Source organism: Onthophagus taurus, chromosome 2 (assembly GCF_036711975.1).
Source record: "Onthophagus taurus isolate NC chromosome 2, IU_Otau_3.0, whole genome shotgun sequence".
NCBI classification, from domain to species: Eukaryota; Metazoa; Arthropoda; class Insecta; order Coleoptera; family Scarabaeidae; genus Onthophagus; species Onthophagus taurus.
Genome location: NC_091967.1, coordinates 11,611,318 through 11,632,384, shown reverse-complemented (window position 1 = coordinate 11,632,384; position 21,067 = coordinate 11,611,318). Strand labels below are relative to the sequence as shown.

Below are 21,067 nucleotides of genomic sequence, written 5' to 3'. Positions count from 1 at the left end.
AGGCAGGAATAAGGATAGTCAGGAAGAAGATTGTTAAAGATAAGAGTATGAATTTGACATGGATATAGAAAGAATCTAATAAAAATCTGTTGAGAAAATATAATATATAATTCAGGAGGACTCGCAGTCGGGGCGATTGGGATTACTACAAATCTCTGCGTAACTACACCACTGAAGAGGGTGAGGAACAAAAAACGTGCTTATTATGCTTATTTGACAGAACAAGGAAGTTGCATGTCAATATCAATTTGTGTTTAAAAATGTAAGTGAGGCAGAGGTGCGGTCTATTCTGTCTTCTATCACATCCGCTTCAGTTGGGTGTGATGGTATTTATTATTGAATATCATTTCTTTAATATATCTTTGATGATTTTGAGATCCTGGCAACACATTTCTGTGACAAATTTGAATTATGCTACTAAAATATAAGAAAACTGATTCATTCTCTCTTTATGAAATAAAACTTATAATACATGATTACTCCAGTTAGGCTCCAAAGATCAGCGATCCATATATATCAAGGAATTTAATGTCCCATTATATAAATCGGCACTATCTTTATGGTAGACGAAGGAAGAGATTGAGGTTGTAAAAGTTTACAAGACGGGATTACATGGACGTCTATGCGAGGTAGAGAATAGAGCTAGACGTAATTGATAGTAGATGTGGGAAGTCCTCTTCAAATATCTCCGATTAACCTGATTGCTTTAAAAGAATTATGCAATAATACCTGGATTAAAATGAATTACCCAGCTAAAAATGTCTCCTAATGTCTCCTCTCATAGTAAATAAACTAATTGGATTTTTATCATAAAAACACCCCGAAGCTAAAAAAAATTGATGCAAGATGATAGAGTTTTCTATTAGATGTACGTTTTCTCTTTTAAGCAGCATTTAGCATTCTTTATTTTAGTTTATATATCTTTGTATTCGTATCAACTAGAAACTATAAACTGCATTTGTAGATAACTAACAACATAAAATAATTTACAAAACATATTTTTAAACGTCAAAGCTATTAGTAAGGAAAATATTTACATGAAAGTTTAGATTAGTTCCCAACAAGTTGGATGTGTTTTCGAAGGCGTGTTAAACATAATTTGTTTACTATCTGATGTAAATATAGGTGAATACTCTTTCGGATAATGCACTCTTCGCAACAAAGTTAAGTGATATATCACGTAATGTTTGATTGTAACACCTCGATGTCAATTAAACAAATTAGATTAAATTTCTTCATGATAGTAACATTATAACTAATGGTTGAGTACATAATACTCAGACGTGCCCGTATTTATATACGTGTCGTTGCACCGTTAAAGGTTTATATATTCAAATCCCCAACTTTAGTATTCGTGATTTATAATCAACGTTGGGCGTCGTTGTAGAATTTGCAATTCATACTTCAATGCTAAAAGCACTTCATGGCTTAATTCTCGCCCGCAAGATATTGTTGCAAACGAAGATGGCGGTTTATAAAATCTTATATGAAAATGCATAAAATAATTTTCTTGGCATTGTTCTTAATTTACATTGATTTAATTTTTTTATGATACCATCTACAAACTTCATACAACATCATAAGTAAAAAATGTTCAAAATCATTTCAGTAATATTATTTTACGAAATTCCGTATGAAAATATTTCCTGGTGACTATATTGAGCCAAAATAATATACACAAAAGCTAAAGTTTGCAGAGGAATGCCCTCCTATAACAAAGTTGCTCTATGTATCTGACGTGGTTTACTTTCATCATAAGGATGTGAATAATATAGCCAAAGAAAACAAACATATGAGCAGGTATAGAGGTGGACTCTAGTTGAAACCCCTACCACCCTTACTATATCCATTCATACATAAACCAACGTAGGTAAAATAAACCATACTAATTATAGAGGTCCAACCTAAATAATTGCAACATTTGGCATTAGCGGTTTCTGTTAAAGTGTACATAAAATTTCGGCTAGACGTTTGAGTGAATAGTTGTTGCGTTCTCTAAAAATAACGAAATTAAAACGAGATTGTTTGGCTCGGTGTGTATCGTATCACGTCGAAAGCAGTAAAAGTGTAAATCTACCGAGAACTCCACAAAACATATATACAAATAAGTCGCACCTATTTGAACTCGTTTCAATAACACAGAGAACCTGTCATTCTTGCGAGATTATTTGGCAATTGCTATTTCACCATCAAATTGATCGCTTGTTTATTTACGTTTACTTTGAACTTTTGAGTAAAGTTAAATTACAACTATTTATTATAGCAATGATGAACGTATCCAATTGTCACCAAAATCCTCTTCGATGACTCGAATATAATTTGATAGGGATGCTACGGTTGCTCGGGCAGCAGTTGAATTACGACCTGCGTTTACTGCGCCATCTCCAACAGGAAAATCAAGCGTGATCGTAGCGAAGCAACGAGAAATGTTCCAACGAACCGTATCAGATTTCCAGTTCGCTCTGGGTCCTTCTAATTATTATTACCCCTCGTTAGTAATATTGCTCCTATTGAGCGCTTACCAAGAAACCCGACTCTGCGCCGCATAACGGTGGTAGTTCGTTATTGCGAGCAAAACGGTGTCGAGGATTTTTCTGGCAGCATAAAATTAATGAGATTTTATCCCGAACGTCGCAACGCTAGCATAAACAAACCCACCTCAACTAGAAAGATTCAAAAAAAACATATTCAAGACATTGAAGGAACTAAATTACGAAAAATTCTACTGAAATCTTTTTTAATATAACAACCATCTTATGTAGGCGTTTTATAGAACGGAAATGTATAGCTACAATGGTTGTGAAAAGAAAGCAACTCTTTCAGGTGGAATACACATCTGAACTAATGTACTATGACGTGTAGGGTGTAGGTGGCATTCAGCGATATCAACGACGTTCCTGAAGGCCTGAAAGCGGTCCCCTGAAAGGCATCGTTCACATTATAGCGCTGCACCACTTCACGTTACGCAGAAACGGGTCACCGATTTGGCGCCTCTAGAACTCAATTAACGCAGAGAGACTCTATGTAATTATTCTGTGTTACATCGATACTAATAGGTATCGAGTACAGTATTTAATGATCGATACTTATCATATAACAACAGGTTTATAATCACATATTGTATCAGAAATTGGAAATAAGACTATACTGAAAAGTTATACCACACTAATTAACATCAAAGTGAGTAAAACGAATATGTGCTTTTTAAAAACAAGTCTTATTCTGTAGCGATCTTTTGATAACTACTTCATAAAAAGTTTCCCCTTAGTTCCGAAGCTGCTTTAATGTTCGGGAAATTTTTTTTGCCGGGCTTTAAAAAGCAAAAACGTGTAGTGATGAAAAAGTATTTCAGTTTTGAAGCTATTTCGGTTCAGCTTTGCAAACATCTGGATAATTTATCGACGAAGTGGAACTTAATTCGTAGGCAGTAAACATAAAAAAGGCAGGGAAAAAATCGAATTGATTTGATCTTGATTTAATTATAGACTAAATCTCAATAAGTACGTATAATAACTAAAATCTCAAAGATTAAGATTATTTGTATATATTAACTAAAGCAGATAAGATTGAGATAATCATGGAAACATTATGTCGTATTACAAGCTTTAAACTTAATCTTAAAAATTAATCTAAACTAGAAATAAAATGGAGTAGCAAAATATGTCTTTCCTAGACCCATATAATCCAATCCAATCACATCAATGTATTCAGATTAAATCAAAAGGATACTGAAATGGAGCAAATCGTCGCAACCCAATACATTTTTCAAATCAAATTAATCTAGATCGGGTAAAATTGATTGAAATAGGTTTTAATTTAATTTGTAAAGTGGATTTGCATGAGCTGTTTTGAAAAATAATTATTTGATACAGTCGTATAATTTTTAATTAAATTGTAACAGTAATCGTTAACAAGGTGTGACGAAACCTTGTATCAAAATACAAAATCAATACTAAAACTACATAAACTTCTTTTTGATTTCTATGTACATGAATAATCTTATACAACACTTTAACGAGATATAGCCCTTTCTGTATTCCATTTCTATTATTTCAATTTTTAGTGCGATAGGTCTTAAAACATTCTCCAACTAGAACTCCGTGATATGGACTTGAGTTGATAAATAGCCAACATTTCTTTTTTTTAGTTTTGTCTTACCAATAATAAGTCTTGATCTTTATGGCTGTTGCATTTGGTGTTTGAGAAATCGACGGAGCGAGGTCTTCATGAAATCTCATCTTTCTGTTCACTGCTACTACTCTCATGATCATTGTCTACATTTGATATCTCTAAGTTTTATGCATCTAATAGTAAGATTTTTTCGACAGCACTTTGTGATAATTAGACGATCAAAATCTGTAGTTCAAGATCTTTGTGACATTAATTGTCCTGGCCGCAATATTGTCTTAATCTCAACCCATGAGATTCCTTCTTCAGGGGCAACATTACAGAGTTTTAATCATCGATGTGATTGTACATTAGATGTGCCTTTTTAATCTGAATATGGAGTTTTCAAAAATCCTTTTCTGTTACAAACTTTTTACCAGGAAAATGTTTTTTAGTAGATAGAATATATTAATAAAGAGGTTGTGGTGGTGCAACTTGTGTATTTTATTTTAGTAAGCAGTACATTTTCCTGGTTAGGTTGTGTTGAGTTGGATGATAATAATAAGAATTTACCAGATGTTAAACGCAAGGCAAATTAATTTTTCAGAAGCAATTCAAATAAAGAAAAAATATAACCTAATGCATACCTAGATTATAAATGTAATCAATATAGCATAAAAATTATAGAGTTAATTTGAATCCCTAAAACCAATTTAGTGTCTGCAAGTAACTAAAATCCGTATGAACATCTAAAATAAGATTCTATATGTTGTTACAAACGCCCGATGGGGGTCTTACTACTTTAGGAAAAGAGCTTCCGATACTAGACAGCTGTCAATACCAGAATCTTCGTTGTTCATTTTCGTACTTGTAAAGCTTTTGGTTTATTTTAAATAAAATGGAAATTGCTAAAACGTAGAGCAAAAGCAAAGTCTTTTTTCTACTATTATAGTTATTTTTTTCTAAATATAGTGTTTTCAAGAAAAATAGAAAAATTACTTACGACACACATACACGAGAAGCAATTCGGAGTTAATATATCCACCTCCACTGGGGTTCCTTCTCTTCCACATCCAATCAAATCGCCCGCTGAAAATAACAGAAAAAAATTCATGTCAAAACTCTATGAAATAATGAAATTAGCGTATTATTAAATAAATTGTTTGAAAATTTACATACCCTACCCACGTGTTCAAGTGAATAGTGTCAACAGTAACTTTTTCAACGTTTCCGTTTTAATCACATTTACATAGTGTCACGAAGTTGCGTGAGCGGACTATTTTTGTTTTGTTCGTTGTCCCTTTTCTGGGAATGCACGTCGAACTGATATAAATGTCTGGTAATTAAAGTATAAGTCATGCTCGGGTTTACTTCAATTACATGGGAGAAGTTTGTTGGCTTACCGAGTGTTGTACAAGAAATTGTTTCGCAATTTGCGTCTAATTGCGTTTTCTGTGTGTAGGTGTAAGACTGGAAGCCGGTCAACTCTAAATGCATTTAGCTCATAATGGAAGATTAATGACGAGAAATTCACGTTTAGTTACCTATATTATTTCTAAGTTTCGTGTAATTTCAGTACGAATTAGCGATTGTCTCGAGTAATCTCAGTAATATTTTATTACGCTATGTGGTACCTGTTTTCCTGATAGATCAATACTGTATACTCAAATAATAAACAGAAACATATTATTTTTCATAAATATTTACATTATTGTATAAAACGTTTTGATAAATATTGAATAACAAGTGGATGATGTAAAGTAAATATTTATGTAATTAATGACGTAATTCTCTTAACTACCGACGTCAGATTTATGTACTTTGTGATAGAACCCGTCATAGATAGCGCTATATTGCGAATAGCTGATGAAAAACATCAATCAATATGATGTATCTCTTGATTTCCTGTATTTCGCGCACCAATGCCAAAAATCTAACTAAGAATGATCTCTATATAGACGTCAATCGTTACGACTCTATGATTCTTTATAATGATAATAAGGCGGTGTAGGTAGGGATCGAAATTCGGAAATTCACGCCCAGTGTTTAAAAAAGTAGCTCACGCAAATTTCAATTTACATAACACGAAATGGCGTAAACACGTGCTATTTTTGCTTCGTTCTCGAGAATGCAGAAAGGTGAACACACGAAACCCGCTCGAGTCCAAAGCAAAAATCGTATATACAACGATAAATGGACGTCGGTACAGTCCTTGACCCATTTGAACGGACAAACTCGTTAGGAGTTCACCATCTAGGAATTCCCAAACATTCTTTATTAGCAGCCGTCGGCGATGAATTTCGCCGTTAAAAAGTGAGTCCAATAAAAAGTTTTTGCTTTTGGAATGTTAAAAATGTTGTGCTACAGGTTAACTGAATCACAAAATTTGATTACTGAACGTTTTTTTCTTGTTTATTCATTGACCTTAGTACTACGTCAATGTCATCCAGTTAATAAATCCCGATAAAAAGGCTACTAAATCAACAGGTCGATTGTCTTCTAGAGGCTACAGGTGCGTGTATAGTCTCTAGCATCAAAAGAAAAAAAATACATACATCATATTTATTTACTTGCTTCGGGCGATTCTTTACTGTTCGGTATCCCATCGCAGGTATAATTCAGAATGGTACTAGACCGTATGGTTATACAGCATTCAATGCCCCTTTTATAATTTATTATTCCTACACCACGGCTATTGTTCTCTAAGGATAATTAAATAAGTCATAATAAGACACACCCACTTGATACAAACGGTTCGACCGGCACGGTTCTTCAACCTCGCCGATGGGCTGCACCTATGTACACCTGTTTAATGTAGGGCGTCGACCAACCCATCCCAATGAAGGTGACCACACACTCTGACTATCTTAATCGCAAATCAAGAATTAGTTGAAATAAGAAATTTTGTAGTTTATTTTAATTAGTCTTTCTATAACATACAAATTAATACATCATTTTGTAATTGCGAAATTCAATTAATTGAAGACAAAACCAGTTAAACTGGCAAATCGGAACTCTTCTTCAAATGAAGTTCTACGTGCCAATTGTATCCAGTTTTCTTGCATAGTGTTAATACAGGCAAATATGGTGACATAATAAATCTAGACTTTGACATAGTAAAGTTTTCCTTTGAAAGTTGCAAGTGTTATCTTGCCCTTTTGGATACATGGGGTTTCATTCGACACTCTATTTCTTGTCCCAAACTCTGATTTCGATATATACACCGTTATGGCTAATGCATAAATATAATTGTAGTTTATTCTGGACAACGTCTACATCGATATTATCCACTACGCTTAACCCTGTATTTAACTTGACAACTGCTCATATAGTTCACGATTAAAGCCATCAAAGACAGTTGTGTTTCTTTTTTGGACACGAGGGTTTATCTTGATGTAGTTGGCTCAATTGACAAACTCAGTTCCCTTCAAAGGTAGCAGCTTTGCAGGTTCAACCTTTTGCACAAAAGATATTTTACTGTCATGGTCAACAAAAGTTAAACCTGCAAAACCTCACAAATCCTAAATTTCAACCCTAACATGGAAAGACTTAGTTCAACCTATTCTCAAATTTTAAGTATGTTTAGACAAATAAATTTTATACAACTTTTTAGAATACATACAATAGCTTTTATGGTTATGGATTGTCAGCACAGACTAAGATGCTGCATCTAACAATAGATCTTGTATTCCACATCTCTATGCCACAAGTGACATTCAATATTTGTGTCAATTATCTCTGATATTGTTGCAATAAAACGAAAATTTCGGAAATAGGCAATATTTTCAAGACGATATTTATACCATCACGACAGGTTTAGCATACCTGGGAAGAATTAAAGTATCTTTCAGAATCCGTATTAAATTCACAAGCATCTAGGCTGTCTTAAGCAATCAATACTTTCACAATGATTATGATATAATTCACAATAATTCTCTATAACCAGTTTCTATGCACTATAACATGTTTACTTAATACAAATTTCATAGAATTAAATTAATTAACAAAAAATCAATAAAGATTTCCAAAACTTGATAAACTCATAAATAAAAAGTAATAGTTGTGGTTATCTGCATTGCTGCAAACGAATCGTTTCATTATATGGTGCAATAACCCACACTGACTCTTATGCTATTTTCTTTTCGCAATAAATTTATTTGGGAGAACGGTGGCCAGTGAGACAATTTATCGACGGAGTTCACGGCTCGATATTTACAACAGTGCGGCGTGTTACTGATACCGTATTGGCTCAGGTCCAAATTCCTTTTTCTATCACAAGTTCATGTGTATAATAAATTTATTTTGGGCTATTAATAGAAAATTGGACATATCAGCTTATTGTAATCGAAGGGCGCGATTTATATACCAATCATAATTTTTTTTTAATCTACCCCCATTTTGGATTTAAAAGCAAATGGCTAGGAGGTTTTGCTAATAAATTATTTAAAGTGCGTTTTTATCTTTTTAGCATGCCCCGCAACTTTCCACATTAACAAAATCTACTTCCCTCTGCTCGCAATAAATTCTCAAGCGCTTCCACTGACAGCCACGTGGTACACTGAAAACCAAGGAAATTAACATAGGGATAGAAACGAACTTTGGTAATTTATTTCGAAACGAAACCAACGCGCATCGGCCTCGATTTTTATCACGGAAAGTTCGCATAGTAATAGATCAGCGCATACAAACACATCCCGACGTGAATTGTAAACCTGAACTAACGACGGCAATCTTTTCCCGTCGCTATGTTTATTGACGAGGGCCAATTTAGTACACCATTTCCTATCTCGGCAGAAAATGCCAATCCTGTATGTAACCTAGGTCCTGGCTTTTACGTAATAGTTCCGATAATGGATGATGTATCGGCTTGATGGTCTGTTGGCGAGAAATTTTTGTTCTATATACAGAGAAGAATTTTGTAAACAGACGTTTTTTATCTACACAAAAAGTAACCAACATCTTAAGTGTATTAGTGCTTTAACAGCACTTGATATGTATATCGATTTTGGGCCTATTTATTATTTAGTTTTTTTCGTCGTTAAAACTATTGATGTGAGTAATCACGAAGCAGTAAAGGCGAATGTCGATGGTTCGGACAAACAGTTCTCTGTGAGATCTACTAGTGGGTCACGTGAAAAGAGCCACACGTGCGCCAACTGCCGGTGTGTAAATTTATCGGTTAGATGGAGATTTCCTGAGGCGTGTGGAGTGCGGTAGGGTTAGACACTCCCTCTTGGCCTCCTCTAGATTCAATATAGATCGAACGTTAGACAGATTTACCGGAGAACTCTTGATTCCGTGGTCGGCTTGCGCCATTACCTGTTACACTCTCGGAGACAAACGACTCGCCTGAATCTAACCGAAGAATGCTTAGACAATGCGAGGAGGGACGTTGATAAATCGGCCGGTTGGGAATTTTATTGCCCAACTAAGGATCGTGATGGTGGAAGAAGAAGCAATTTTCGGTCATAAACAGTAACTCTTAAAAGAACTTAAGATCCGTAACTTCCTCTTAATGGTGGGGTAATCTGATATTTTCGCGGTCGATTTTGGCGCCTTTCTGTCTAGTCTGGTGTTTTCCATCTCACTATGGATAGGAAACTGGATGTAGATTATATCATAAATTCTTCAAAATTGTTAGCTTACTATTCGCGATAAAATTTTTTTAAATAATTACGTCATCAATGGAACGACCAAGGAAAACGAAACGCAAACATAACTATAAAGTTATATTCTTGCTGTGTAATTAAAAAGCTATTTCTGTTCTGATTTTCCTTGAACGGGATCGCCTTACCATTAATTGTCAGCAAGTGAGGTAATTAATGGTTGCTCACGGACCGCGCGATTGGTGCGTAGACGACGTCGTGCTTAACGCGTAAATCCTTAACCTTTCAACGATGACCTTTGACCGTATTGGCCCGCGGGCTTCATAAATTGCACGCCACTTTGTAAATTAATTCTGAGAGCACCAACGGAGTTTGAGCGTTTACCGTCCAGTACACTACCACTAAAAATCACCATAAAACGAACCGGAGAGCGTATCACCATGCTCGTAAAACACGACGGCTGAATTTCAATCTTTATTCCGGAAATAAACTACCATACAATTGATTTTCGCGGTTCGAAACGATACATTTTCTTAGAACTATAACCAGTTGTGTTTCCTTGGGATTTTCATCATCCTATTATGAGTCTTAAAAGTAATAACAAGGTTGACTTATTTTCCAAAACTCTCGATGATTCTTACAAATACATAATTCTAAATACCTAATTTAATTCCATTGTTTATAAATCGATACAGTAAATAAATCCTTCTAAGGCGATTTTAATTGTAGAATACGGATTGTTCTAAGCCGATTATTCCGTATTCGATGTCATAATAAATTTTGCAGAAAATGATATTCCCTGCTTACATTGAAGGATAAACGCGAAGCCACGTTAAAACCGTCATTATTTTATTGCGAGATTTGCTTGTGTTCATGTGTCGACAGATCAATTAATTTATAAAATTAAGTGGCTCATAATTGTCGATAATTGCCGTGAGCGCCAGTATGTGGTTATCATCTATGCTAAAAAAAGTCATTAATTGCGTAATAGACCATTGATAAATAGACATGTAACCGCATCAAACTAGTTTAGACGACGATATATTTAACTTCTAACAACATTTTAGTATTTTAAGAAGAAATTTTGAAATTAGAATAAAATATACTAGAACTAGCAGCAATGTGGCGCTAACCAAGTCCTTCTACTACCGTACAAGTATGAAATAATAATCAAGATAATAAGCCAATTTATATGCCAAGCAGCAGGACAGTGAATAGCGGCTAAGTATTCCGCACAGGTTCCTTCCAATTAAGAACTGATATTTTATTATAATCACTATGTACTTTAACACGCGTCGACGATCGGGTTTATAGCATTAATCCGACCAACAATACGTCTTATTTCTAGAGAATTATAGCGTTCGTAACTGAAAAACTCTAGCTGAATTTATCGCTCAATCCTTCACTCGCACAACGAACGCGGATAAACGGCGTTTCAACGACCATTTTTGGCTTGGCGCCTTGTCTTGTCCTAAAACGGCTGGTGCCGCGTACAAGTTGCACTTTTCTGCTATCTATAACTACAAATTGCGAGTAAAAGGAGATATATTACGACTACTTATCTTAATGCCGCTTGATCTTACACCTGAATACAAGTTGCTTAATAAATCTATAAGTTGAACTTGCAGATAATCGATGTTAATCTGAACATTTCCTTTTTCGATGCGACGCAAGCAATTTTTCGCCAAAATAAATAAATCAATAAAATAGAAAAAGAAAATAAACCAAACATATAATAAATTATTTCGAATGGGGAGTTAATTTTTGATAGGGTTCCAAAAAATATGAAACTCCACTATTTGACAGAACTATTCCCAACGCGTATAAAACATTTTTAATAAAGGACATGAACGAACTTTGTACTTGTTTTATTTTTTATATTTTTATATAGTAAAACAAAATTGTACAAAAGCAGAAATATACCTACTAATTATTTTTCAAAAAATGAAAGCGTTACCGATTTCATCAATCTGAAAATACCTCACCCATCGCTCGTATTTACCTAGTCAGTCTCCTACAGAAAAAGATTTTTGGCAATCTCTATCAGCCAATCTTCCGAATCATCATCACACAAGTGATCAATAGTCAACATGGATGTGATTAACAATCCTCAAACTGTACCTGTGTAGTCATATCAGTTTTAGGGTGTTCAAGCCTGATGCCACTCATAGCAGCTTTATGCTCGGCTATTTCTCAGAGTCGACCATGGCATAGTGAGGCTAGATAAGGGATGCTTTATGAGACTACCCAGAAGTTTGCACATTGTTTTTATAACTTCATTCTGACATGATTATTTTGGTAAACGGTGATCAAGATGGAAAATAGAATTTCGGTTTTGCAAAATCAAATAATTGATTTCGGCAAACAAGTATTGAAATTCTGAAAGCATTAACTCTTTACTTCTTAGCCACATTTTGTTATGCGTGAAAAATCCCTATCACTTCAACTTTACTTATGAAGGTAAAATGATGTATAAGGATTGATACGCTAATTATAAGACGCTTAATAATCACAAATTACTAAGATTGATGTATAAATTTAAAATTTCAATAAATAAGTGCGAACTTTGTAATGAAGTCTATTTATCGCGAAGATATAATTTCCACTACTGAATTAATATGATATTTCTACATGAAAAGGTGTTGATATGAAGTAATTTAAAAACAAATTATTTAATAATTAGAGTGAATGGAGCTTTCAATGATGTAATGGTAGAGTACTCTGTTTTATCCAACCTTGGATTAGTTTTACTTTGTTTATGATCATATTAACGTAAACCTATCACTTATTGTTTTGAAACCTAGATTGCACCAATTACCTCTAATTCTTGTTGCGCACTACTTAAGTCGGTCGAGCATTATCAAATCGCCGCCGTCGTGCCGTTCAAGGCGAACACCTGTGAGTACTCGAGCACCCGGCAAAAATTTCCTCAAATTACAAGTTAACCGGTATCTTTGATCTTAACATTGGAGTATCAGGCGAAACACAACCAGTAGAATGCGACGGCGTAATCTAAGACGGCGCCTCGGCGCCGCTGTAACTCTCTCGAAAGGTGCACAATTGTGTCTGTAACATGATCCAAAGCCGGATCCAGAACGTGAGCACAGCGGGAACGCCGTCGTTGGAGACCAACGATTCAGGGAACAACAGAACGAAAGGGAGAACCTACAAAAAGGACGTCAGTGGATGGGGACAACGACGTTGCCAAATATTCACAATGGGTACCAACTTGTTAATGGCCACTAACGTTGCTTAGCTGGTGTTAACCACCCTCCATTTTATCACTCTCCACAAACTCAGCAGCAAATTGTATCCTATTTCGGAGAAAATTTATGACGACAAACTTTAACTCAAAAGACATTTACAAAATATGAGTTTAATTTTAATATTCACGTCATTAGAATTTCTAATTGTTTGAAAAGTTTTATAACATACATATACTATAAATTTAGTGTCCATTACCTAAAAAGCAACTCAAGCATACTTTATAATAATGGAAATAAATTGGCCAGATCAACTAAGTCCGGAGGAACTGGAATTGTGTCCTTTGTTACGATTCCAGTACTCGTAAAAGCTTCGAGTAGTCCGTAAGTGTCGAACTTCACTAACAATGAAAGTAATTGTCCATAGTTACGGTAAATTGGAACTACTCGTATTCGTCTCAAAAAATATGTCAAAAATTAATTTTTTAGAAATTGATGATATAAAGTTATTTCTTGATAATCTCTGTCGTGTATATATAAAATGAAAAACAATTTCAAGAAACAGGTGCTAGATTACGAATTTTAATTAAATTAAAAAATACGTTGATTAAATCACCAGAAAGATAATGAAATGAAAAGAAAATTGCGTCAATGGGAAATAAGGTAATAATAAATTTAATGCAAATACATTGACGTTGTTAAAGAGTGACTTGTTTTTTTAAATCAGAAATTTGAGATATGCAGATTCCCACATATCGGAAAGCTAGGATATGAAGTAGAACCTGTCTGTAACCTGGAAGAACATAAGTGTGGCTGACATAATCAAACTTCTGCAAACTAATGTAAATGCTGATATGGGCCTATCCATCTGGTACTCCTGCAGGCGTCATGTATACTTAAGAGAGAAGTTTATAGATTACGGTTAACCAATAATTGGGTCCCTCGAATTATAAAATTCTCAATTTAATTAAATAAAACCATTACTTCCAAAGGGAAACGCCTATATGTAGCACGTGAACGTTTCGCAGAAAAACATGTATTCAGATCGAATGAAACTTGAATAATTCAACAGTTGTAAAGATGATAGTTTATTTTAAAGAATCAGTGCTAAAATAAACTAGCATCTTTACAACTGTTGAATTATTCAATTTTCATTCGCTGCATCCCTATAAGATGAACCAGGAGAGAAACATTGCTAATGTATACGAATGATTTTAAGAAGAATCATAATTCCGCTTGTCAATCTGCATGAATTCAATCCTACATTGCTACGTTGTTGTATAAATAACGTTTCATCCACAACTTTTTATCCACAATAATTTACAAGACTCTACATCTTACATTTCTTACCTGCCTTACTTGTTATGACAATAAATTTTTTAGACTGTCTGACATCCTGTCTGAGCATATCATCATTCTTACTCTTTTGAAAAGAGGAGATTGAATAGCTTGTTAAATGAAGAGAAGAATGAATAAAACTTACAGGCTGAGTCTTTGATTTTCATGATATGCACACCGGCTACTGGACGAATAGTACTTCAGATTTGACATTGCACCTTAACGTTTTTAGAAACTCATTTGATCAGTAGTATCAAGTCCTAGAACCTTGGAAATGTTATGGAAATTATAATGTATTGTGTTTTGTATACAACTTCTCTAAATAGTGATTGGCCCATTTACACCAAAGCGTATGTAGGTTTATCTTACGTAATAATTTGCCGTTACACTCACAATCAGTGTAGTTAAGATATCTTAATGAAATACCTTACACTTATAAAGGAAAGTAGGTGCTTTCGCATGAGATAATAATTATTTAATACAACCTAAATTTTTATGGTTTTATGAAAATAGCAAATGTCTATAATCATCTTTAAAAAATTGCCAAAAATTGAATTCTTAAGATATCTACCCACTTATAAAGGAAAGTATTTATATTTTCATGAATAAAACCGTATTTAAAAATCTTTTTTTGTTCCCGAGATAATAATTATAAAACTCAACCTTAATTTTTATTACTTTTACGATAATCTGCTATAATCCTCGCCTTAAAGTAGTCTTTCTGCTTCCAAATATAGCTAGTTTACTTCTACCGATGGTTCAAGGTGATTTTAAAACATTTAAGACTTATTATTGATTAGTTGAGGATTTTTAGAATAACTTCAATGTTCTCTGTTAAAGTCATAATCGTGAATATTATTAAAATTATTTAATATTAAATCAAGTATGTATTTAATAAAGTAGAATATAATATCAATGTGGTGCTTAGGTTACAGAAGGGAGTGATGTGAGCGTTGATTAAGGAGAGGGCCAAGGTAATTTGTCATTTTCCCGATAATTGATTGTCTATCTGCGAGGAGTCACCGCAACCGGTACGTAATTTATCACTCGCACACTGCACTCCGGTTTCTAGTTACCTTAAATAGTGAACACAAGCACGTTCTTAGATAAACCGAAGACAGATGGTATCGCGACGCTTTAATAGCACGCCGAGAGAAACCTTAAATTACCGAGAGCCGAGTCGAGCCAATCTAGTAGGTTTCGTGTACCGCTGATTGCTTTAGGTATTTGTTAAGCACGGTTTCTTGGAACGACAAATTATATTCAATTTACCAAATATTCGTTGCGGAAAGCACAACTTAATTAAACTTAAACATTATCATATAGTAAATGAAACGTATTTGAAAGGATACCGTTCTATACTATTAGATAGAATAGATAAATAGATAGCGTAAATAAACGACTGGTTTTCATAACGCCGGAGAGCCAAACCATGTCGACGATTCCGTTATATGTATTCAATTCAGATGTAACCCAATCCGCACCGCTTGTTCCGAAGGAATCTGGTCCCTGAAAATTGATAATTGCAATTACGCGTCAATCCACATGGCGTGCAGATCCTTTACGTTGATATGGGTGCTTCCAGAGATCGACTTAATAACTGTAATCCTGACACCTTTCAGTTATTTCAAATGGCATCGATATAATTGCTGATGCAGAATCATCTTGAACTAAAATTTAAACGATACAATTATATTTTAAAAACAATATTTTTAACTGTTATAAGTATAATGTTGCGTGAATAATATATATGTTGCATCTTAATTTATCGCTTTTCCATTTTCTGTCTTGGTCGTAAACGAACATGATCTTATCTCCGTTTCGAACGACCGCAATTACAGCTTCCGAAGAATGAATGCTTTACTTGTAGCTTCCCGCCTCTTCCCCTAGCAGCAGTAAACAGGAGGGCATCGAGCGACAACATTTGGATACCTCTATCTTTGGACCTGGGGCATGTCAGAGATTACCGTAAATTTACAGCCGAGCGTCTGCCCGGTTTCGTTTTTAAATAAATTCGACCCGACGACGACGAGAACCTACTAAATTCTGAAAGATGCAAATTACTTGACCCGAACGAGTAGCGCGGAAGCTGAAACATGCAGTTACGTATTAACCACGTGCTCGCTATACGGTAGTTGTAATAAATATACGACAAGGAATTAACCAAAAGTACTGTTGGATATGATGCTCATGACGTTTTGATAAATGGAGCAGATCTCACAAACCCAGGTGCGATGATTAACGTTGACGTTGCTTGATCCAACGTTAAACACGGTTATGGAATTCTCGCGGTAATGGTACATACCAATATCGTGTTATCGCTGTCGGAAGTGTACTCGTATAAGTGGGTGTTATTAGGGAGACTGTAAACATTCCTCCAAGATTAGCACCACAAACGTTACTAATTGATGTGCCGAAACTACATACATACGCTATGTACATCTCCGTTCCTAATTGCTCGTCGTGAACACGTTAATCTGGGCAAATTTAGGTAAAATTATGAACTTTCCCTCCTTGTACACTTAATAGTACTTTAATAGCACAACCTGCTATATTCAGTAAATCAAAATCAATTCCTTTCCTTTTAGACATCATCTAAATAGGAGTATAACGAGCACCAACAAATCTACATTTAACCGTCATATAAAACGTGTTTCCGATAAGGATTTATATACTCGAAATGAAATCGATGGTGTGGATGGGAGACCATTAGCGATACAAATTTGCTGGTAATTTAAAGGATGCCGTAAACACGAAATGACTGATATATTGAACCGGAACGTGCATAACTTAACGACGAATTTATAAGCGATAACGTTTTATCGACTGGTTATGAAATCCATGTAAAGTTTTCACATTAACTGGTGTACGCAATTTACTAGAATTAGAATATTAATTTATGTTGTATAATAAAAAAAACTCTAGAAAAAATATATTAGAATATTCCGAAATTTTCTATCAATATTGATTAATATTATGAAAGTGTAGTTAGTAAACTGCATCATGTTGATGATTATTTTAGTTCTTAGGTTTTGTTAATAATATGATGTTTTGATTTGATTGAAATTGTTTTGGTTTAAAAAATTGTAGTTCAAAATATCGTCCTAAATATCTAGATTCAATTTGCATTAATGGTATGAAATCTGTGTTATAAATCACAGACCGTATGCAATTAAAGATTTGACCTTAAATGTTATCATTTTGTTATCTTTCATGACCTTCATGTCGGGTGGTAATTAATTTAAATTATCAGTATATATTTGTGCCAAACAAAGTAGAACTATAACGGCATATACATTTTTTACCTTAATTTACACACATTTTTTTCTGTTAAACATAGCTTTTCTTAATATATGTAATGTGTTATTTTTGCTAATAAAAAATAAATTAAAACTTTTTATTAGCATATTTAAAAGTTTCTTATCAATTTATTTATATGACATCTAACTTGAAAAAAAAAAGTACTTCACCACTTGATTGTTATTGCTATTTACAACATCTACAATCATTCCTTTTACGCATGTTATGTTGTGATATACTTTACCTCATTCATAAAGGAATTAGTGAAGCAAGATTATTTTAATAAAAGTAGCAAGAAAAATCTGAGTACGTGGAATATCATTGTTGCCAAATTGTTCATCAATTTGTGATTTGCTGTGGTTGGGTTGGTTTCTGTGGGTAAGGATTCCGATCCGACAAATCAATCAATCAATTAACAGACAAATCCATAGAGTTCTATTAGCTCCTCTACCTCTGCTTCGGCAACTTCGCCCAACCAGTCGATAGATGTACCCGACGATGTACCCAACATGATCTGCAATAGTCATTTCCAAAGCCCCAACACGATGTAAATTGGAGATCGATGGAAAGTCGATTCAACAGTTTATGCAGTTTAAATATCTTGGAGTCGATATATCAAGTAATAACAACACCAGACATGAAGTGAAATCACAGGCAACCAATGCCTCAGTAATATCTTACGCCTGGTATATCTATGCTGATATGTCTGGTAAATAGCAAAGTAAGGATCTATAAAACCTGCTAACATACGCAGCCAAGACAACAACCAAACAAGTCATTAGAGTTGATAACTCTAAGAACTATTCCCAAGACATGCGAGGTACAGGATAAGGTGGAATGGATATTGACAGGATGAGTGAGGAAAGATTAGCGAAGAAAATTCAAATGCAAAAACCAGACGCTAGGCAACTTTGAGGGCGACCACATAAACGCAGCAATCATGGAAAGTTGGACGTGGTCATCACAAGATAACAACTCATAGGAACGGAAGTGGGAAGAAGAAAAAGGAGAGAAGAGGAAGGAAGAGGAGAAATGGAAAAAAACAGGGCTTGTTCCTAAAGTAAGAAGAAGAAAAAGATAAAACATTTTATCAAAGATGGGACTAACACATCTGAGACAACTTCAACTCGTTTTAACTGTCATGTAAGATCAATGTCAATTTCTTTAAAAAATGTCATCCAGCTTTCACATTGCTCAAAAGAAAGTTATCATTATTTGTATTTATAGCTGCACAGTTTTTTTAACAAAATCCCATTATTGCACTTAAGTACAAATAATATCATCTCTATTAATCATATTAATAAATAAAATAAAAATATGAATTTTAATAACACTTGTAATAAGATTATGAACATCACGTTACTAAACAAATTAATAATATTATTCTAACAACAAAATTGTAACCAAATGACTCATACTAGTGACATGCAAAACTTCTGGGAAAGGAATATCGGTCAAGAACAATTAAAGGCGTCAGAAACAGGCTTTACACCGGATGACGCATTCGTTATCTTTTGCATTGCTAAAATCGCATGGCGTTTTTCATAATTCTTTATGACTAATTATACGTAAGTATTACTAATCATACCCATAAAAAATGTAAAAACAAAATAAATCGATTACAAAAAATATCCTTAGTTTTATTCAACATCTATTTGTTGAAAAGCAATGACATAAATTCCTTAAAGCAGGTGCCGAATATCCATTCGTGAATTCCATTAGGTCCGGGGGGAAATTATTTAAAAGATGCTAAGACAAGATAAGCTCGCTCGCAAACGGCTGACATAAATCATAGGAATGTTGATTTAAAGCAGATTTTCCCCTCCGGACAGAAACAATCCATAATATTTTATGACAGCGTGCGTTCTTCTTGACTTGTCCACTAAAATCGGAACGATTTATTTTAAATTCGACAAGTTGACAAAGGGGACAAGCAGCGAATGACGACAGACGGAGGGCATAAAACGTACAAATTTATTCAAGAATTTAGCGAAACGGAAATTTACTAGGAAATTAAAAAGCGGAGAGAATGAGTGCTGTTCTTAATTTCCTTCCTTGATTAACCCTTTTAAAACTTCTCTGTAAAAAAAGAATCGAAAAATGACGACTTTTGTCTTTATAAATCTCTCTCCTTTAAAAAGTCTTAGAACTTTAACTTCAGAATAACGCAACTCAATCTATTAACGGTTCCAATGTGCTAACGAATTTAAATATACAGCTTTGTTTATAGGAACTAAATATACGGTATAAATAAAATTTGTAAACACAACAATAGATTGCTTAAATCTGAATATAAATTAAAGTAAAAAAGAACCAGATATAATTTCAAGATGTTGTATAATAATTTTCTGTTGTATAGAAATCTGGAAGAAAAGATGGTGGAGGTGAAGGTTTAGGCAACACAGCGTCCGGACATAAACTCCATCAGCTGACATCATTATGTAACAATAACAGAGCCGAGTGTGTTACACACATACGAAAGAGGAGGAGAAGGCATTGAGTCCTTCGTTGTATGTCGTGCATCTGTCCGTGTGGGAGGAAGTTGGCACCACGCTCAAGGTCACGGCTTACTCCAAGGTCATACAACGACTCGGTTAGGTCAGCTTGGCTAACGGTCGTTCAACTCCCCATCGCAATTTGTACGGTAACCGGAGTGCCGTTCTCAATTGAAAAATGAATTAAGAATAAAAAAAATTAAAAATTTTAAAATTAACCCATATTATATCAGAATGGGGAAATGTATTGAAAATTATTGAGAACGAAATGTTGATGCACAACATAATGATATAATATAATATCATAACTTATTAAAAAGTCTAAAAATCGATTAAGTTTATTGAATCAAAGTTGTATAAAGCAGCAAAATTAGTTAATTCCCGCTCGGTTGAGTAGTAACGTATTGGCAAACTCGGATTAACACGAACCAAATTAGAGTTCCCTATGGCTACTATGTTTGATTTGTACGTTTGGCGATTTGATTTCTAGCAATTGATTAATTGTTTGTACACATCGGTTTTAGAGTTTGATCACCCCTTATATTTGAATTTGATTTCTGTTCATTAGCTTTCGCTAATTTCTAAAAGCAGATATGAAATAAAATGTGCTTAGTAAAACTTTTTTGGATACAATCTTTCATGATCAACTGCTTTAAAATTGATTGGTTTGGGTGTAATATCTACTGCATAAGTCGAAAAACATTTTTTGATAAACTTTGACAACACGGCAGACGAACTTATCGGTCTGGTGTTATTTTCTTGTTCATGTTTACTGATTGTGTATTGCCTAAGTGTGCTGTAGTTGTGAGTCACTGGTGTTCTGTAAGCTCTCATTGCACTTTTTGTGCTTTGGTTTGAATTTTTGACCATTTGGGATTTTTTTTGGAATACAAATCTTCATTATGGTGTTATTTTTTTTGAGATTTAGGCATTTAGATCGTTATGTCACATAGGCATTTCTCAAAATTAAATCATATAAAGTCTTCTTTCAAGGAATAGTAAGCAGTAATAACGATTT

At 34.2% G+C, this 21,067-nt stretch overlaps 1 protein-coding gene across 1 annotated transcript in view; it reads right to left on the bottom strand.

The window, feature by feature from the left end:
* LOC111425878 (BMP-binding endothelial regulator protein-like) overlaps nucleotides 1-21,067 on the bottom strand; it is a 90,918-nt gene that overhangs the window by 12,752 nt on the left and 57,099 nt on the right. Inside the window, exon 3 of the mRNA XM_023060168.2 lies at nucleotides 5,111-5,196. Within this exon, the coding sequence (XP_022915936.1) occupies nucleotides 5,111-5,196 (86 nt within the window). The remainder of the gene's footprint in view (nucleotides 1-5,110; nucleotides 5,197-21,067) is intronic.